The sequence below is a fragment of the Pagrus pagrus genome, assembly GCF_965226575.1.
Source record: "Pagrus pagrus genome assembly, chromosome: 15".
In the NCBI taxonomy this organism is placed as follows: domain Eukaryota; kingdom Metazoa; phylum Chordata; class Actinopteri; order Spariformes; family Sparidae; genus Pagrus; species Pagrus pagrus.
This window is the reverse complement of record NC_140199.1, coordinates 5,990,251-6,012,208: the sequence shown is the minus strand read 5'-3', so window position 1 is coordinate 6,012,208 and position 21,958 is coordinate 5,990,251. Positions and strand designations below refer to the sequence as shown.

Sequence of the window (21,958 nt, the reverse complement as noted above, 5' to 3'; positions counted from 1 at the left end):
GCCATGGGGTCACTTAATCCCCATTACTGCACACACATAAAATACAAGTATGTAAGCACACACACACACACACTCTCTGTTGCCCCCACTACCCAAGAGCCCAGTGTCCATTAAGAGAGCCATGAATCTACCACTAAAGCTGGTTTTACAGAGTAGAGCGACAGGCTAACCACACACACACACACACAAGCTGGAGAAGAGCTCAGCGTGTTTTTATTGTGTATGTCCATGACAATGTGCCTCTCAGAGAAATACTGGCCACTTGAAAAACATACATGAACTCATTGGCTCTGACTGGGCTGGCTCTGCAACACTCGCTGACTTCTAAACAGGACTAGCCAAAAGGCAAAATACAAACAGAGGGTGAGAGAGGAATCCGAAAAACAAAGACAAAGACGAAGAAACAAAGGCAGAGAACAAGAATAAGACATCAGAAGAGAGCGTGTAGCTGTCGAATGTGACCTCCGTCATTCTCTTTATCTCGGTTCCTGCTTCCCTTCGCACACATTCACACAGTCTTGGACTCAGTCGGCCGGTCATCCATCAATGCCAGAGAGAGGCTATGGCTCGAAGCCTGGCTTTACCCAGAAACAACATGGCGGTCCTGTGTCGCCCACTCCACAAACACAGCATTGGAAAGAGTCTGTGTCCTTTAGCCTTTGGGCTTGGATCAAAATATATGTGCCTCAATATATGTGTGTGTGCACGCCTGACTTTTTGTGCATGTGCTTTGTCGAGGGCCGTGTTAGCATTACTCCTCTTGTGTGTGTTTTTGCATATGTATTTGCAAGTAAATAAATACAGTGTGTTTCCGTTCACCAAAACCACAAGAAAATACACAAACCCAACCACACAAAACAAAATCTGTGTTTACACACACACAGATGACCAGTGTCACACAGAGCCAGTACTGCTGACAGGGCTTACAGTGGTGACTGCTACAAACACACAGTGGTTGACCTAAATCCGCCCCCCATACTGCCCGTGTCATATCCTGTCTCTGCGCGTGTCACTTCCCCCCACCGGCTCACAGCAGCCATCGCTACGGGGATCCCTCCGACTGCCCAGAAAGAAGGCATTCAGGCAGTCGATATCCACAGTCAGCAAACACCAAAGGAAAAAAAAAAAACTGATGGGGTAATATGTGTTTTTGTCTTGTGATAGTGACATGCCTGCAGGATCCACTGAACAATCCCTGATTCAGTTTGTTCCATCAATCTGTTAGCTCGTTATTTTATGCTTTGTCTACAAATCCCTCTCACAGAACCATCACTTATCTTAATTGCGCGAAATAAATGTCACTCTTCTGCTCGTTAATTGTCGGAGTAGGTGTCCTATTTTTTTTTCCCCTAGATGTTTAATTTTGGCACACGGCGCTTGCGCCGCGGCCCCGGCTGATCCGCTCCACAACAGCTTTTGATCAACACGAGAAAACATCAGCGTGAGAACAACAACTGACTGATGGCAGCGGCGAGTACGACAGCGGCCGTGTGCGCCTCGACACAGACCCTGGCATTCACGTTCTGCCGCCTTTCATGTTTTGGACCCCCCCCCCCTCCCCTCCTCTCTCCGCTACTACAAAAGAAGGTTGAAAAGCAAGGGAGAGGAGTGGGGAGAAAAGAGGAGGGGAATAAAAAAAAAAAAAGACTGAGAGAGAGAGGCGAATGGAGAGAAATGCAGGTTTGGCCTCGGGCGGCGTGCTGTGATGTAAGAGAAACAGAGAGTGAGAGGAAGAAAGAGGGAGGTAAGGGGGGAGGAGAGACGGTGTTCGGTTCGCAGTGTTTCTTTGCACATGGACACCTATATGTGTATAAGCACACACGCATGTCTACACACATTTCTGTTGACATAATACAGCAGAGGCAGGGTCGTGTCTGCACAGGCTGAAGATTCCTGTTAAAGGCGATCGGTGGCAACAGACTTGAAAGTGGTGGGAAGAAAATATTAGCTTTGAAATGATTTTCAACATTTTAACTCCGAATGTGTTGAAATCTGAGGGTGACGTCGTTTCCAGAGAGAAACATGTGTGTTCATGTGTGTGTGTGTGGTATTTGCTGTTATGTCGGGGAGTTTCAGGCTGAAGCAACTGACAGAGCTGCAGTGTATGAAACAGGCTCTAGGGCATGGACTGAAACTGGGCCTGCTAAATCCAAAACACACACACACACACACACACACACACACCTCAGAAGGCTTTCTGCGAACAAGTTCCAGCATCTCTCTCTCCAGCTTGTCAACACACTGAACCATGAAACTCATCTCACTCTACCTGTTTGTCTCTCGCGCATTTCTTTTAAAGGATATTTCTGTTCCTGTAAAAGGCGACAGCTCGACTGTCATAGTCAGTAATAACATTTTACTCACCAAGGTAATATCTGAGATCAGGGAATAGCTTTGTCAGATGCAGCCACAAGGTCAGATTGGTCATAAACGAGCCAACAGTGTCGCTAGATTGTCTAAAAGCTACTCTAATTGGAGAGTGGACATGAATAACAATACTTTATCGCACAGGAAAACGGCGGGAAGTCGAAGTTGAACCAGGATTTTGTTCTGTAAACTGTGAGGAAAGTTTACAACGGGCTGTTTAAGTCATCATTTCACAGTCGGCCCTTGTTTTCTCTGGCTAACCTGCGAGCTCCAGGTGTGTTCTTGTTCTCGCTCTGCCTGATTTCTTTCAGGTTCGTCCCGGCCTTCTCAGAATAGTACAATTATACGACAGCTGCCAACAAACAATGGCTGGAATCCAGATGCAATAAACCGGAATGATTATTTAATTTTGATTTAACGCTGCATGTTCAAGTTTACCGAACTGTCCGAACACTTAAAGTAGAAAGGAAATAGACAAAATGACAAAACAAAGTGCTTCTTCTCTGTCTACGTTGTCATGCTTCCTTCTCTCACCCCACCCCTGGTCTCTCTCCTCCTCTCTCCCTCTTCCCTCACCCCTTCCTCTCCTCTCTTCTCCCTACGCTCGTTTATTTTTGAAACCTGATAAGCGGCGTATATGAGCGTGCCACGCCGCTCCTTCCTAAGTAGCCTCAACGTCCGTCCACTCTGCCCTCTTAAATACTACCTCTCTCTCTCTCTCTCTCTCTCTCTCTCTCTCTCTCCTTCTCCCTCCCTCGCTCGCTCGCTGCCTGTCTGTGCTTTTAAGACGTTCGTAAAAGGAGGTCTTATTGACAAAACAATCGCTCGGCGAGGCTTAAACACTGCCTTTAAAGGGGCATTATTAAATTGCAGGCAGGAAGGGGAGGGGCAGCCAACAAGGGAAACCTGATGACCTCGCCATCGATTTTTACATCACCGGAGCGTTAGGAGAACTTAGCAGAGAGATACTGACTGTAGCCGGAGAAAGAGAACGTGGAGAGAAGACATTTTATATGTTACGCTGGCGAGCTTTTAGCTGATGCACGGTTCAGAGTGGTTTACAGTGCGTGAGCAGGTAAAAGGTTGAATTGTTCAAGGACATTCAGATACTGCGGTTCTTAATAGACTTAAATCTGGGTTACTTTACTTAAACTGGTTACTTTTATGATCCGATTACTGCTCGACTTCTTTCTTTTATTGATCCATACGGAGCGTTATAGGTTCACATCGCATGTTTTTTTGTAAGACGTGTCAAAATGTCAAGTCACAATGTCTCCGTCTCTGAATTGATCGGAAACAATGAACAAGAAGTCATTGTCTGCTCATAAAAAGCAGATGGGATGTCAATAAAACATGACTTTCAAGCAATCCACTTGACTCTTAGCCAGATTGATGCACTTGTAGTCCAAAAATAGATTCATTCAGCTTAACAAACATCATTTTTAAAGGGCTTTTCTGGGATTATTTTTGAGCTTTCAATTAACCTAATTGCTCTGCAAATAATGGCCACTCAGATTTGTTTGATTTTTGAAGTTGACACATTTTGCTTCAAGGTCCAATTCACTGCGTAAGACAGTTGATTGTTGAGTCTCATTCCCAGCTCATCAAATACTGACGCTTTGGGCTGGTAGTTCGGGCCGGCCACTAACGAAGTGGAAACTCGAGGCATCAACGTTTGACGAGTTGGGAATGAGACTCAACACAGTCTGGATCTTTAGGCTGTGTACTATTGTCATCAGACGTTGCTCCTACAGGGGCCTGTGAGGGACAGCGGCTCCACAGCTCAATGAAATCAAATAAGTGATGGTTCGCTTTACAATTTGGTGACTGAAAGCATTAATGAATCTATGCAAGACAATCCTTCAAGTCATCAGAATGTATTCAGAAATACAAATGTGGAGGAGTAAAATCCTGGCTTCTCTTTATGTATTTAATATATCACTTCTACAGAATGTTATTTGCTGTATCACATAATGAGAACGAACATTTGTTGTACATGTGTAATCGTGTGTTTGTGGGTATCCATTAAAAAAACATTGTGGAGCTTTTCACTGTGTGAGCAGTAAGAGTGTTTCTGTCATGTGGCGCTTTATCTGCTGCATGGGTGTGTGGAAACAATACACTCTTTCACTGTGTGTACATACCTTACCTGTTGAGCATATATTCTGCACAGGCCACTATGGACGGATGTGTCCTAGTATTTGCATTTGGGTGTGGACAGTATGTGTCAATATATGACTCTGCTGGGTAAATGCACGCACAAGCAGTCGTGTTTACATCATGTCAGAGGACATTACATCGACTTACTTGTGTTTACCTGTCCCTCGCTGCTACATGGCTAATCCTAAAGCTAACCTGCACCATAACCTAACCTTAATCCAAGTCTTCAGCCTAAAATGTAATGATGATGACATTATGGTGACTTAAAGGAAGGCGAAGTCCCCACAACATGACAGTCTGAGCAGATTAATGTCCCCACAACATGAGTAATATACATCCACACACACACACACACACCACACACACACACAGAAAAATTCTCCATTCAAATTGAGATTCCCTGGTGCAGCGTATTTCTGCCAATAATTCATGAGTGATCTGCGCCCCTTGCCGGCCTTTAGCATTTTTATTTAATCTGCTGAGCCCTACCGCGTGCTCGCTCATCAATAATACACACCGACATGTGTGTTAACACATCTATGGTGTGTGTGAGTGCGTGAGAGAGAGAGAGAGAGAGAGAGTGTGTGTGTACAGTATGTGATGGAAAGCACATTGCACACGTGTGATTAAGGAGATTGTGTGTGTGTGCGTTTCTGTGTGAATTAGCGGATGGGGGAGAGTGTGTGTGCGTTACGCGCTGGAACATGTGACAGGATTGAACCGTGCGTTTTATTTGTCGGTTGCACATGTTTGTCAATCGTCAGGTCTCCCCCTGTTGGGACAACAAGCATGGATGACCTGCAGTTCATCTGCGGCCATTCGTCGTGATAGCCGGGGTATGACCGTGAAACACACTCCCGCTAAGTGTTTTATGTCCTCTTCGGCTTGATGTCACAGTTGTAGACCTGATTTAGTGCGAGTGAATGCATGAGAAAGTGTGTGTGTATGTGTGTGTGTGTGTGTGTAGCGCTGAGAGAATTTAGACATGCGTGCATTTATATGTGTGTGTGTGTGTGTGTGTGTTCATGAGCAGCACTGACAAACAGACTCACAGCTAGGGAAATTGACTTCACCAAATCAGTGGGTCAGGAGGTAACATCACCGGGGGTTGCTATGGAGACACCCAATGACGGGGCTTCCCAACCAGCACAACAACACGCCTGCGAAATGGCAGTTCCCCTAACGTAACCTCTCTCTCTCTCTCTCTCCCTCTCTCCATATATCTGTCATCTTTTCGCCGTCCTCTCTCTCCACCTCTCCTCTTCCACTTTTATTCCATCCTCCTCTTTTTCTCGACTTCATCCCTCCGTCACCCCGTCCGCTCACTTCATTGTTCTCCCTCTCAATCACCCTTTCATGCTACAGTGTACTGCTCACTCGCTCAAACAACCTTGCATGGAAATTTGCCTCTGGACAAGCGTGCACACACACACACACACACACAGGCACACACACAAACACACACACTTGTATACAACGAAATGTGAGGGGGCAGCGGGATCCCAGCATGCAGGGTTTAACAGCTAATACCTCTTAGATTAACCACCCCCGGTTCCCCTCTCTTACACACACACACACACTAACACACACACACACAACAACATCTTCCACAAACTAAGATTAACCTCCCACGATTTACACAGTGTGTGTTGGTCATGCACAACTACACACACACACACACACACACACACACACACACAACACACCTTGAGGGTGTGTTGCTATCCCCCTACCAATAAAAACAACAAACAGAATGAGAGCAAGTGACCAAGCTACTGTTCATGTGACTGTCTGACTCACGCAACACACACACGAACACACACTGCTTGGCTTTATCTCAGCTGTAAGAATTGATCCCCCATGGATTTCAGAGGGGTCACGTGATTTGATAACCTCTACAGGATTCCCTCTGGTCAAGAGGCCTTTTTTCTGCCTGTGTGTGCATGTATGTGTGTGTGTGTGCGCGCATTATTTCTGGCCCGGTATAAAATGAATTCTCCATAGACTGATACACCATACCCTAATCTAACGTCTGTCTGTCTCTGAGGTCTGAGATTGAACAATGGCTGGGAATAATGTTAACATCATTAGACCGCTGGTAATGGGGATTTATCATGTCTCATCTCTTTCGCTCCCTCTCTCCTTATCTCCCTCTCTTTCTCTTCATCTATTTTTCACTCCGTCTGCCTCTTTAACTCTCCCTCTCTCCTTCTGCTGCTCTTTGCCTCTCTGCAGTCTCCGCTTTCATGCCCGTACCTAGCAACTGACTGATACTTTCAAGGATTATTTTAAGGGCCGCTCAGATCAAACACCCTCTGCCCGGACCCTGCCTCAATTACCCAGACTCCAGCCCCTTTAATTAGACATGGCTAATAACACTAAGCATGTGCTGATAGCCATCTCTCTGATAAGACAAGCCGCACAAGGACACAGGGCCCCTTTCTACCTTTAACAGTGCTACCTAAGGTTAAAACGGCTAGTTAGCAGCCGTATTTTACGGCGCGGGCCAGTCACGCTTACGCCCAATTAACAGGCTAGTTGGCACTTACAGAGCATTAATGTGCAAAGGCAGGATAGCGATCGGGCTGCACACTTCTAAGCTAAGCTCCTTGCTAACAAGGACGGCTCAAAATGCTAAATGCATTATGAAACTAAATAATGTTATAAAAGGATATATGGTCAGTGGACACCCTAATGCGATTATTTTAACAGTATAACGATCAGAGGATAATGAGAAGATGTTACTATTACGTAATAACAAAAAGTGAGGGTGCTTTTGGGGAAATTTTTCGTTACTCAATTTAAGTTATGGGTTTTTTGAAAACGTCATCTGGAGGACAAAGCTGCCATTGTCTTCGAGCAAAATGAACTTTAAGCTAGCATGAAGTGATACTCGGTGCACAAACTGGGAATAAATGCTAAATGAGATGTTCAGTCCGTGATTGAAACAAATGTTAATCACACTAAAAGGTGCTACAAAAACCCACAAACCCCAAAATAAGTCAGTCAAAGTAAAACCCTATAATTAGTCTCAGAGCTAGCACTTTTTTTCAGTCATCATTCTTGTATAACTGGGAAAACATCCAATAAAATCACCAAACTTGCAAGTTGGATGATTTTATTGGATGTTTTCAGATGGTAGTTTGACTTTTAATTAACATGGATGCTCAGGTTTTGGGCTGAGTTAGACTGTTGGTTTGGAAAATCACTCCAGGCCATATCTCTTTAGATGAATTGATCTAGGTGAGGATGATTCAGTAAGTGGCATGTGTGTGTGTGTGTGTGTAGGATGAAAATAGGGGTGGAGTGGAGGCATTAATTCCAATCATTAAGAACTTGGATAGCCCCGGGGTACAAACCCCTGAAATCGACTGCATGTAAACTCTGTAATGACTTACCAGTTGTTCACTTGTAGGATGGTGAGACCTGTGTCTTGCGCCAGCTGTTTCTTCTGTTCTTCTGACGGGTAGGGATGCTGCAGGAGAGGAAGACAACATCTATGAGCAAAAAGCTGACCACAAATTGTTTAATGAAGCTTCTTGTTGTTGAAAAAAAAAAAAGGGTTTGATGTGCCTTTTAGTGAAGACAGAGTTGTTACAGGTTACACACACACACACACTGAGGCACACACGCAAAACCATACAGCGTAATGAGAGGTGGAAAATGAGATGTGTGCTCATGCTCATTGGTGCGTAGGTGTCAGTATGAGTGCTGTGTGTCTGCCTATCTGGATGTATACTGTAAGTATGTGTGAGCGTGTGCACATTAACGTGCCTCTCTACCCCCGATCATTAATGGAATATGAAATCTTGTAATTAATGGCAGCCAAAAAGGCAAGCCAATTAGAAAGTTAAGTGAAGTGGAGAACCAGCTCTGGTAATTAGGCAGCCTCTTACACAAATATATTCGCGTCGACGGCCCCCCTTTCACCCCGCTGCATATGTAATCAGTGAGCGGGGAATATGTAACGTTAACCCGATGGAATACAGACAAGAGGATTTAAAATCTCTTGTCTTTTGCTGCCGTTTGCTTTTATCCTCACTGCAGCTGGTACAAGAACACGACGCTGTTGAGTTTTGCTTCTTTGCTGTGATCATTTTTGCACTTTGTGTTCAGTCTACAAAACCAGTGTTTTACAAGTACTACTATGTGTATACGATACGAGCGTTGGTCCTATGTAAGACAGGATGTGTTCGTTTGATCAAAAAATGAGGACTAAGGATATTGTGAATACGCCTGTCTGTTTAATTTTAATCTACAGCCAGCAACCGGTTAGCTTAGCTTAGCATAGACACTGCAAATAGGGGAACACAGTTAGCCTTTCTCTGTCCAAAGGTAACAAAATGTGATGTTTGTGGCTGGGTTTAAAGGGGCACAACACAGAAACTACTATGAGCTTAAAGTACAATTGTGCTGCATTCACAGTCCTCAGATGGTCCCATTTCCAGAGTTGGGAGGTTGTTTTCCCGACTTCAGTGTGTTCATATGTGTCATGTGGGACCAACATGGAGGCCAGAAAGAAATAGTTTTGGATTTTACTGCTCAGAGTGTTTAAACAACAAGCTGTTTCCAGTATTTGAGTGACGAGACAGTTGCAATAACTAATCAACACATGACTTTGGGAAACGTCTCTTGCCATCAACACACTGTTTACTTTCATCCGCCATGATTCAACGTCATATGATGTCAACTCGGCAACTCACGTACCAACATTTTCTCTTGACTTGAGAGGGCGTTCACGTGAATTTTCGCAGTTGGAAAAACATTTTTCCGATAATTCTGACAGCACATGAACACACAGAAAAACCTTTTGAGTTTCATCCTTATACCAACCAGCTTAAACATATATCTCCTCCAAATGACACATTGCCACCACAGCGAGGCATTTGAGCTACTTTACATCTTAAGTCTAACATACTAAAATATCTGCCAGTGACAGGGAGGAACAATGTCACATTTATATGATGTAAATCCATTTTCACACAGAGATCAACTTGTTGGTGTGAATTTCTTCAGAACAAGACAATTTGCACTGATGCAAGATAAACTACGTAGAAGAAAACATGATTCATGAAGGCCTAATAAACAGCAGTTCAATTTCGGGAAGAGATGACCCAAGCTGACGTCAAGCCCGGTGTCGAAATATAAACTATTGACGGCAGCCCCTCCCCAAGAGGCCAGCTGAGAACAGTTAAAGTCCAGACACCTGTTTAAATATATCAAATGAATAAATTGGATAAATGTGAACTCGGGGAGTTTGTTGATTTATATTAGAGTTGGGGGGGCGGGGGGGTGCCACAGTTGCACGGAGCCTTGTTCGTGGAGGACAATGTCCTGTTCATGACCGAGACAAGACATGGACTGTGCTGGACACCATAAAAGAGGAGGAGAGGAGGGAGCAGCAGGGGAGCGAGGGGAGAGAATAGATTGTTGAAAGGGACTAACTGGAAACTTTATAGCGAAATGCTATGTACACATTTAGGAAAGAAATAAATCATAACAGATCGCTGAGTGATTCATTCTGCAAAAGTGTCTTCATCTTTGTCGCGTTACAGTGACATTAAAAGACATACTTTGTCAGCTAATTCCACCGTGTTGTCCTTTTGGAGTGGTTTATGCGGTTTATTTTGTAACATAAAAATTTGTAAATCCACAGTAAAATGAGAGAGAGGCTCCTTGTGTTTATTTTTGTTCCATTTCCTGAATGAAATGACAGGAATAGGCCACCCTCTGACATTTATTCAGTTGCTCTCCCATGTTATGGTGACCAACAATAGGCGCCACAAATACGGCCACTGTGAAATTTACAGTATGGAGTATGTCTAACAAGAACACACACACTTAATAGTCAATCAGACGTGCAAAATCTGTGCGGCGCCAGCGTTTTCATTTTTTCATTACAGTTTTTTCAGCGCATAATGAACAGGATTGTGTTTAATGCCGGGACGACCCGACAGAGAGAGAGGAGACAGATTTTTTCCCAGCCTTCCCTTGTCCATGTGATTGGTTGTGGGGAATGGGAACACAAGGAGGCTAATTTCATGCGCTAAGTTATAATTGCATTGTCGCCTCTGGCCAAATTTGTGTCCACTTCTGTTCTGCAACCATTTTTTGTGTGCCTTTATGTGTGTGCGGTTGCGCACATCAATGAATATCAACTGTGTGTCCATTCATACACTGTGTGTCTGAGTATCCACACCATACTGCGGACTGATCAGATAATATCAGAATGGAAATAGCTGCAAATCTGGGCCACGGCTCGCCTGCCCATGCGTGCAGAAAGTGAGGATTCATTACTCTTTGGGCTTGTGTCATCTGATGTCTTGACGCATTGAGCGCTTCACGTATAGAACCCACACACTCGCAGCTGACGTGTTGACGCTCATCATGTGAACAACATGTCTTTTAAGGCTTTCATCTCAACAAACAAAACTGATTGAACACGAAGGAGATCAATGTGTCCATTCTACGTGCCGTAGATATGAGGAGAAAGGAGTGTCTGCCTCGTGATATCGGGGGGCTGCGGCCACGCCAGGGGCCACAATACAGCACAAATACACCCTGTTTGAGCGCTTCCCTCCTTTAGCTTCCCAGCACACACATGCAGACAGAATGCTATACACAACTAGTCACACACAGGCAGACTTGCACGCAAACCTCGATCGCAGACAGCAGCGCTGGGAGAAAAATGTGCTTGGTGGCCTCGCCGTGCTCTGCTCAACACACATCCTGCCAGCAGAGCAACATAAATATATTTTTATAGGTTTTTGTAATTGGAATGGTTGCAGAGAAAACTACCTAACAGTATCAAAATGAGCAAAATTAGATCCACTCCCATCATTTACAATATGAGTAGAATAATGCACGAGTGTATGATCACACAACACCGGCAGGGACCATTTTGTGGCTACTTTTACTCTTCATGCTTTAATCGTGCTGATAACACAACTTTTACTTAACAAACTTGTGAATGCAGGACTCTCACCTCTAATTGAGTGTTTTTAACGTTGCGGTGCTGCTACTTTTACCTAAGTGCAGGATCTGAAAAACGTCTTCCTAACCCTAATTAAACCTCCAACGTGCTCCATGTGCCAGAGTTCTCAAGTACAAAATAAGACGCTCCTAATAGAAGCGTTACCAGGAAAAAAGATGGCCCGAAAGCCAGAGCATCAAAACTGTTTTTGTCCTCCTTTTTTCGAAACCGCCAAATTAGCTCCTATCTGTCAAAACACTGTGATTTACTTTCTCGCTCAGCAACAAGTCGCCCAGTTTTAATATTGTCTGTGAGTGATTCTGGTGTCTTAACGGCCTTTGGCTGTGGTTCAGCGGGTTGAGGGGGAGAGAGAGAGAGAGAGAGAGAGAGAGAGGCCTTTAGTGAGAAAAGCAATAACATGTTCTTTAAAAGAGCAGATGGAAAGTTTCTGCGCATCCTTCCCTCCCTTTCCCTCTTCCCTCCGCCTATCTTAATGATATGTCTTCTCCAAATATACAACTCCTTTCATGAGAATTTCCACCCTGCTCGCCGCTCTCCGCTGGGCTCTGCATGTGGGTGCCAGGAGGGGTGTGTGTGTGTGTTTTTGCTTCTCTCCTCTGTGAGTCTTATCAATCCGAGTGTGCATGCGTGGGTGTGTGCGTGCGTGCGTCCATTTGAGTCGATGCTTTAGCTCGAGTGTGCTCGTATTAGCGAGTTCATCGCAGCGCAGACGTTAAGTGTGTTTATGTGCGTGTGTGCGTGTTTGTTCTCATTTGAACCAGCGAGTTCGCTTGGCCCGACAAGCGAGTTCAGCTGTGCGTGGTCATGTATGTGTGTGTGTTGGCGTGCAGATGTCTGTGTGGGTGAGTAACAGAGCATCAGTAACATCGACTCCCTGTCTGACCGTCTTCCTCTCTGACCCCCTCAGACAAGAACAAGAGGGGGGGGATAGACAGACGGAGGAGAGGAGGAAAGAGAGAGGAAGAGGGGGAGAAGAAGGCAGAGGAGGAGACATGGAAAATGATATCTGGAGCCCCGAGGGTTTAACGAAGAGATAAGAGCATAAATATTCCTCAAGACCCTGCTTTACTCCCTTTGTCCCACGCCTAACCCTGGAGAAAACTATTTAAAAATGGCAACCATTACAGTTAGCAGCGCGACAAGACTCGCTGTAAGAATTTCTACGCTTAATAAAATTATTTCAAATTATGCTTCATCAGCTTTGGATGATGATTAGGCTCTGCAGAATATCTTCTTATTTCCATCTTACCTTTTCTACTTTAAGTAGTCATATTACCAAAAATATTGAGTTGTATCAACGTGATGATTCGATTCCCGGCTCTGCTTTTTTAATTTATGTTTGAGAAACCTGAAGGCAGAATGGCTTACAGTACGCTCAATGTGACTTTGACGTGCCACGTGGCTACTGCTGGACCGAACCATTAACCTTCAACAGGACAAACTGTCCCCCAACAAAAACCTTAATCTCATCTGCAACAGCAACAACTCACCAAAAACTTTAAGTATCAACTTTCCAAAGGTCGTGCCACTCTAATTTTTTTTTATTTTTGCAACTTGAAAAGCGTACGAAGCCTCACCATAGTCTCTCAGGAGCAATAAGAGAAAGTAGGAAAAGGAACAAAGAGCAAGAGTCTGAGTCACTCTTTTGTAGGGGATGCTCCGCTCTACCACGAGGGGAGGGCTATTCCAGAAATGTCTTTTATCTCGCTGCTGTTCTCCCTTCTCTTCATCGCGCCTCCTCAGCAAAACCAGTCGTCTTTCCTGTCTCTTCCCCCTCTCTCGCTCTCTGGCTGTCTCTTCCCCTCACTTTGTCTTTTGACTTCTAATTTGGCTTTGGCTCAAACACAGGTTATCCACCCTTTAAAAGTGACATAAACACTGATGAAACAACACTATAAATATGATAGTAAAACTCAACCTTTACACGTTTTCGTGCTTTGCCCTCTTCTCACACATCTCCATGTCAGAGCTGCGATTCCATCCTTGTTAACCAATTCACTGCAGCCACAGTCCTCTCAGTCCTTCCTTAGCCATTAGCATTATAGTGTTATCGTTGCATATATTGCTATTTAAAGCTGCGCTTCCCCAGCTTCTGTGCATCCCATTAAAAAGGCTTGACACGCCACATTAGCTTTATAAAACTGCTGCCATGAAACAGGATGGAGGGAGGAATAAGAGAGAGGGAAATCATATGTTGTCACAGTCATGTGATGTCCCTCAAAAAAGAGGCCATGACACTGCACAATCTGTGCATAAATGACATGGGTCAATGGTATTTTGAGATAGCTTACTTTACCACCAGATGGTTGGGGTTTGCCACAAGGCACAAGGATGCCAGAAAATGCAATGAATCACAGTAAACAGCTTTTTGATATGCAGCAATTTACCCCGGCGCACTTTCCCGTTATCAATAATTTACTTTTAGTCACTTAGAAAAGAAGTAACCCCAACGACCTGCGGCAGGTTACAGCAGCATTATGCATGGTTATTGACTTGGATGTGCCAGTTGAGGTACAAGTAAAAAGCCTTGGCTGGAACCGGGTCTGTTCCCCTCACCGGTCCCAGGTCAAATCTCTGTGGAAACCGAGCTGCCCATCAGGAATGCCTGACGGCTAATCCAGGGGCCTTTTTGGCTAGAAGGGCATCAGAGTATCATACCAAACTGTCTAACACACACACACACACACACACTTACATTCAGGAGCACACAGTTTACTGGAAATGTAGCCTTGCCACTGCCAGACGTGTATGAGATTACCTTGAATATTTGGGGAGGCGAGCACATTGTTATGCTAACAACAAATGCCCAGAACCGTGAGCACAAGCAGACTATAAGACAAGCGGTCCAAACTGTAAGTCTGGTGTATCTCACACAACAAGCTTCCAATTTCAGAAATTTTGGTGCTCATTCAGTGGAAGTTTCATCCTGTGTGTGTGCGCTCACGCTGCGCTGTGAGAAGCTACGCCATTTCAAATTCCTCTCTGTGTAGGTGGCATCGACTGACATCCCTTTGACTTCATTAGGGAGCAGGGACCCAGCAACAAAGCTGGCTCTGGGAGAAAGGGGGGATTAAAGAAAAGAAAAAAAACAGAAGAGAGAGTGAGAGCGAACAAAACAACAACAGAAAAAAAAAAACAAAGCACCCCTAACCTAATTTCCTCTGATTCAGGCTGCTCCAATGCAAAATAACAAAACAGAGCAAAAGCAGATCTTTTGAGAGAGTCAGAATGAACTAACTACAGGATGAGTTTCCCAGTGCCCTCGCTAATGTCTGCACAAAATAAACGCCCCCCACCCCCCATCTTAGCGCTTTAATGCGCAAAAAAAGCCTCTTTTATGGCGTTGGACTACGGTAAACCAACTCTGAGCTTGTAGCATGAATAATTCACCATCGCTTTTTTTTTTTCCTCGATATATACACCCCGAAATGGCAAAGAAACCCCCATTCAAACTGTTTTTGTCATCAAATCTCTCCATCTCTTCTGGAGATAAAGAAAAAAAAACAGATGTTCTTGTGCCTTTCATTCATTAATGAGCATTTCTCTCTCAAAAAACAGCTTTTGTTGATTTAGGCAAATCTCACAGCGCTGTTGCCTATGGGAATGAGATAAATCTAGTTAGCGAAGCAAAGGGTGAAAAGTATGTCATTAAAGCTCTAGTACAAAGTGGATTAGACAATGTACAGCATTACCATCTTCTCAACTATGATAATTGATGATTAGCATCGCACACCGTCTTCCTAAAACTCTAAGGGCACATAAGATAATGCAGGGCAGCAGCCGGTGCTGGAGCTGCTCCTGCTGTGCTGCAGGGTGTGAACAACGATCCGTGTGCTCTACAGTTGGGTGGGTCTCTACATGTGTACACTGAAGCTTATAGCATGTATGCACATGACCAAGTCTCAAGTCTTAACAAAGTGCCGTATTGTTGGGTTTAACACAGAATGTAAAGGGTGAGGTCTGTTGCTGCTGATGGAAAGCATCTTATATTGTGTGCTGTATGTGTGGTGTCTGTACTCGCTGGTTGCTTTCACTAAGAGCGAGGGCGTGCTTCATTAGTCCTCCCTATTCCAGCTCAGGGGAGGCTAAATTTATTAAGGGGGCCGGATGTTGCACAACACCTGCTGCTGTGCTTCCCTCTGTGCAATAAAGGGAAGGGGGTGCAGCATGCTAGCTAGTGCTAGTGGTAAGCGCTGCTCGTTGGACTGAGGCTGATGAGCTAGGGCTAATTCAGGGGGTGATTATGTAGTTTGCTGGACCACTAAACCTCTTTAAGCCCGTAATTACTGCCTATTTGAGCGAGGGGAGGCACTCCAAAGCAATCGGTACTTGCACCAAGCGGCGCAGTGAACGGCAGCCACAGCTGGAGGTGGGCTGCCTCAGGGCTGCCTGGGATGGAGGGGTGTGTAAATGAAGAGTGGGAGGGATCCACAAAGCCTCATCCCAGTCAGGTACCACAGAACGCTGAGCGAAAACAGCGGGAAGCCCCTCGGAGCGCCAGCATGCTAGCTGCGAGCTACAGTGCTCGGAGCTAGCACTCTAACAGTGATCTCTAGGCTTAAAAACAAATGTTCTGTTGTTACACACAGATACAATACACAGAGCTCGTTACACGGGGGTTGCAGAGAGCGGCAGGGTTCACAGCAACAAACAAAAACTATTAAATTAACGAGCACGCAAGCTAATCACACAAACTCGTCTGACTTAATTGAGGCTGGAAGTAAGCGAGGAGGGGGGTGTGTGTGTGGATATATGTCATTGTAGTGAGAAAACTGAAGGGCTTTTTTTAGACTCGGTGTCTCTGACATACAAGAGGGAATCGTATTCTCAGATTGCACCGCGACCATGGGGGAATCCATTTCATTTCACCTGACTTTCAAGGAAATTTGACTTTACGTAATGCCACTGAAATCCGATCTCTCCGAGGAAGCAATTTGGGGACCACAGCACATTCTAATAACCCCTGCGATATTATTATGTTATTATCATAATTACCCTTTTGCCCCTGACGTTTTAATTAGAAACTCACCGTTGGCCCCCGGGGGGGTGAAGAGAACCTGGGTTGGGGGTGTGCTGAAACTAGGTGAGGGTATTTCACAATTGCTCCCTTATGCTCTTTGGAGCGGCAAAGTCTAAGAGAGAAGGAGGACACAGCCATTCTTCCTCACTCCTCCGTCTTTCTCTGACATCTCTGTCATTCAAACTACGGCTACACCCCTCCCTCCTGCCTCTATCTCCGTATCTTTCTCCCCCGTCTCTGCCCCCTCTGTTCTATATTTAGCATTTTTCTTAACTATCTCATGCTGCCTCCTCCTTTTCTCCCCCCTTTTTTCCTTCCACCTCCACTTAAATCCCCTCTTTACCGTTGCCTCTCATGTTCGATTTTAATATCCTCGCCTGTTTTCTCCTCAGCCAAACGCGTCCCCTCCGTCTCCCTCTTCCGCTTTCTCTCACCCTCCTCGTCTTCAGCGGCGGAGGGCCTTCTCCATCAGTGCACCGCTTTTACAAATCAATGACTTAATCTGTCGTAACAAACAAGTGAGCAGCACCCTCAGCCCCGTTCACTTCCCCGCCTGCCGTTGCTAACACTACGACGGTGCGGCTTCAGAGAGAGCGGAGGAAAAGGGAAAAAAGGGAAGAAAAAGATGACATGTATGCAAAATGAAAGATATATAGTGTGAGAGAGTGTGTTGGAAGAGAGGGAACGAAATGTGGAGGAGCATAAACATCTGTGAAAGAGGGGGGGAGACGAAGAGCAAGAAAGACAAGATAGTGAGAAGTGAGAAAAATGGAGGTGTGTGCGCCGGTGTGGGTTTTTCCCACCACATCTCCTCTCCGAGCCCTCAGCTCTGTTCGACTCCTCTACCATGAGTTATTGCCTGTCTGCGTTCACCACCTGGTTCACTAGCTATGATTTCTCTCACTTCACTGGACACACACACAAATACACACATCCTGACACACGAATGTACACACCAGCATACCTGTACTGTGTGTGTGTGTGTGTGTGTGCCACAGATGCACACACTTGACCGCCCCGCTCCACGGGGGCACCTTGGGTCAGCACACCACCAGCCTATGGTCATACCTTCCCGTAGCACCTGCCTCCGGTGCTCCATGAGCCTTACAGTGTTTTCAGCACAAAACTTTAATCATGAAATTACGAGACAAGAAGGTGTAAAATGATGAGTTATGGATAGATATCACAAGAGATCTCATCTATAAATCATAGCTCTCTCCCCAATGCCTTTGAAAGAGCTCAAGTGCACCAATATTGCTATGATATCATGGTTCAAGGCCATTAACATGTAAGGCAACGCAGCTGTACGTCGTAGAAGAAGTGAGAGGGAGTCATGGAAGAAAAGAGGAGAGGGAGAGAGAAGTCAGAGAGGCAGAAGAGGCATGCATAAAAGATAGGAAACCCTTATGGTTTGTCAGAAAGAAGTGTTTTGTCTGAGACAGAGACAGAGTGTAGGGGAAAGAGAGAGCGGGTTCACGCATGGGAGAGAATACAAGTGGGAGGAACTGAATTGATAAATTAGTTCAGCCAACGCGCAAACTGATTACCACGACGGCAAAGCCACAGGATCCACCGAGCACACGCATGGAATGAGACACAAAGACGCGCGCGCACACACACACACAGCGCTCACACAGGAGACGTGAAGCTGACACGAACAAATAATAGCACAACTGCATATGCAATCGCACACACACACACACACACACACACACCAAATGTATCTAGGGCAGGCTGCTGCAGTTGCTGTAAGTAAAAGGTATTGAGCTGCTGACTCCAGCCAGAAAAGATCCCACAATCCTCTGGATCACCAAACACAGCCTAATGGATAATGGCTAACAGCTAGCGCTAATGTGATTTCACACTTAGCAGATTTAATATATGACTGGCTGAACAAACTCATGCTACACAAAGAGTCTATGCTAAACTCAGTTTCTTGAGAGGTGGTCCACAACTTTACTGCCAAAGCTTCACTTAAGGAGTTTTAAACAAAAAAAAAAAAAGGAAACGACTTAGAGGCTAAACCGCTAACATTGCTAATCTATAAGCGTCGGATAGAATCTTTCCATCAAGCTAACCACAGACGTATGACAATATTTTTCCCTGACTCTTCCACACGACAACTTGCCACTCACTCTCCAATAAATACCACAGTGATGGTGGGGAACTCCACACCCCACCCAGCCACTGACGTCACTGCTGTGGGCCTGTGCATGTGTGTGTGTGTGTGTGTGTGTTTACATCTGAGCGTGTTTGTGTGCGTCTGAGGCCTCAGAGTGGGCCTCTTCTTCGGATTTGCAAATCATCGTAAACTGATTAGTGGGTACCAAACCAAGAATGATTTCACACATCCGAGTTATTGGGCCTTTGTTCAAGCTGGAGACACACACATCCACACACACACACACTTATCGCACACAGCTGATAATGAAAAATAGAACGAGTGTGAAACACAGCTTCAGCATGAAGCCATCAATCACTCAGACGTACAACAATGAAACCACACACTGAACTGTTTCATAGTTTCCCAACTATGAAATTGTATGAGGGAGTGGGGGGAGGGGCGGAGGAGAGAAGAAGGACGGCGAAGCAAAAAAGGACGAGGAAGATGGTAATAATAGTGATGAGATAATTGAGAAATTAAGAGAGGAAGATTAAATTTCCTCTCACTTTGATGTTTAATCATTTAAACATGTTAAATTTTAAAACATTATTAAAAAACAACCACTGAGCCAAAATAAGATTTTGTATAAAACATTTTCTCACTTGGCAAGTCATGTTAAAAAGCCATTTGTAAAAAATATAATTTGTAATAAAACAGAAATTAAAAAGAGGCTTGTTCGTGTGTGTGTGTGTGTGTGTGTGTGTGTGTGTGTGTGTGTGTGTGTGTGTGTGTGTGTGTGTGTGTGTGTGTGTGTGTGTGTGTAGTCTTGGGAGCCGTGTAAGATGTCTTGCGACTGGTGATCCCCTCCAGTGCTACTGACCGACCTTGAGGGTCTGTAAAGTTCTCACGTTCTCAAGGAAACACACCGACCGCCCCCTCGACTGAGGCCAGATCAACACACTCAGGCACACATGCTCGCTTTGGGTCTAGATCTGTGGCAGACATTTTGGAAAAGTTCAAAGGGGACATGAATTAAAAGTTAACTGCCCTTGAGGGCTTTTAAAAAGCGGGGTAAAACGATACAAGAAGCAGAGGAGAGAAAGTGGGAGAAAAAAGCCGAAATAAAGGATTGACAGAAATGTAAAGGGACTTTGTGAAAGACCTGACTTACACATGAAAAGAAAAGAAAATCGCTATCCGAGCACACACGAGCCTGAAGCTGTTGGGTTGGGCTGCTGCTTTGGTGTAAAATGTTCAACTGAAGAGTCAAACAAGTTAAACAAATTATTTCCAAGTAGCATGAGACCAAAATTCAACATTTAACATGATCCCAATACTCAATTCTATGTTAATATAGATATATACATATAAAAAATGTTACGTATGCAGTGTTTTTCCCACCCTCAGACTCTTGGCAGGATGTAAACGCCTCCATAAACGGTCACCGAACACCTAAACTCTCCTTAGAAACACATTGGGGTGGGTTGGTTCTCAGCACATGATCGACCAATATCAAAAAAATATCACCTAACTTTCAACGTCACCCTGATCTTTCTGCAAACCAGTAGATATCCTCCAAACTGCCAACATCTGCCATGTGTCAGTCTCCCTCCCATATACTGTATCCCTCCATCCATCTACTCATCCATCCATCATTCCATCCATCAATCATGAAACAGATGGCCTTTCAGGACTCCTTGTCAGGACTGACGGCCTCCCCCTGCCCGGGCTATACCATTACCCCTCCTCGCCCTTTTACACCCCCAGAAACCCCACATCACACACATATCCATTCACACATCCAGAGACACCTCCACCACATGGACCGGTCTTACTATCTAACCCCTAACATGGGCCGCTATCTACCCTCCTGGAAAAATACAGGTCATCTGCCGATCAGCTTTTAATACACACAGTGGAGGAAAAACACACGCATGCACTCATGAGATGGTTGCAAAGTGTGTGAGTAGCAAGTCTGTGTATCTGTGAGGGTCAGTCCACACAGAGAAGCCCCCAAAGAGAGCTGTCTGCCTTTAGTCCCTGGGGCCTGTCAAGAGGGATAATTGATGATGTTTTCATTACAAGGTGTGGGGTAATGTGGGGGTTGGGGCACAGTATGAGTGTGTGTGCGTGTGTGTGTGTGTGTGTGTGTGTATTGTGGGGGGTGGGCAGGTTGACTCAGCTGCCTCCTCTTTGACACCGACCACTCCACTGCAACTGGTACGGACAAGCCTTTGCCTCCAAATGCCCTCGTACAAACACACACACACACAAACACACAGACACACACACACACATTTACACAAACACTCGCCTTCAAAGACAGAAACACACAGCCCAAAGCCAAATCCATTCCCAGAGATAAACTATCTGAAACTCTATAAAAATGCTGAGAATAAGACTAACTTGTTCTCTTGTTTTCCGCCCGGTCTCATCACAGTGTCATGCCAGGCCCTTGGCAGATCTGTCCGTCTGTCTGTCTCGCGTCTCTGAGGACCTCTTTGAAATCCTAATGCGGTGGCGCCTCAGATTCTGACTGCCACTTAGATTAAATTAAGACCTAATCGGAGACACCAGGCCACATAGGCCACTATATTACTTTACAGTATCAGGATGGACATTATGCCTTTGTTGTCGTTTATGAAAAAATGGATATAGACGCATAAAAAAAAAAGTTCGCAGATGTTTTCCTATTTATCTGTCTTTCTGACCTTTGCCTTCAAAGTAATGGCCAAGGCATCCTGGCGCCTTGGACGATCAATAGAAATTATTTTTCATGAGAAACTTATTTTGAGCAGTGGATAACAAACAAGTCTGACAGAAATCACAGGACAACCGGAATGAATGCAAGTAATGTCTCTTTGTTCTGTGTAACTGTGGAACAAAGGCAAAAAATGGCCACAAGTAAAACTTCGGATAAGCAATTTAAAAATGAAGACTGGGGACGATTTCGCACTTGCAAAATCGGTCGGACCAGTCGGGTAACGGCCTGCCAGGCGTGTGTTGCCGTGGCGGGTCAGGGTGCTGACACGTCCAGGCTCCAGCAATAAACAGCCGAAGACTAATGGCATCTGAAGCAACGGCGAACTCTGACCTCACAAGGTTTTTTTCGCCCGCTTACTTCTGCTGTTTGGACGAGGCTTTACATATCTGGTTTGTGTTTTCTCTAAGCTGAGAAGTTCAGGATCTGAGAAGCTACCGATCATATACACTGGATCAGGAACAGATAACACAAAACACTGAGTCACACTATGGCCAAGAGAAGACTTTAACTGTTCAATTCCTGATGCGTATTTCCTCGGAAGAACCTTTT

General features: G+C 45.0%; 1 protein-coding gene across 3 annotated transcripts in view; it reads right to left on the bottom strand.

The window, feature by feature from the left end:
- meis1b (Meis homeobox 1 b) overlaps positions 1–21,958 on the bottom strand; it is a 222,402-nt gene that overhangs the window by 15,677 nt on the left and 184,767 nt on the right. For all 3 annotated transcript variants that reach the window (XM_084375047.1, XM_084375045.1, XM_084375046.1), the window contains one exon: positions 7,926–8,002. In XM_084375047.1, coding sequence (XP_084231173.1) covers positions 7,926–8,002 — 77 coding nt within the window. The remainder of the gene's footprint in view (positions 1–7,925; positions 8,003–21,958) is intronic.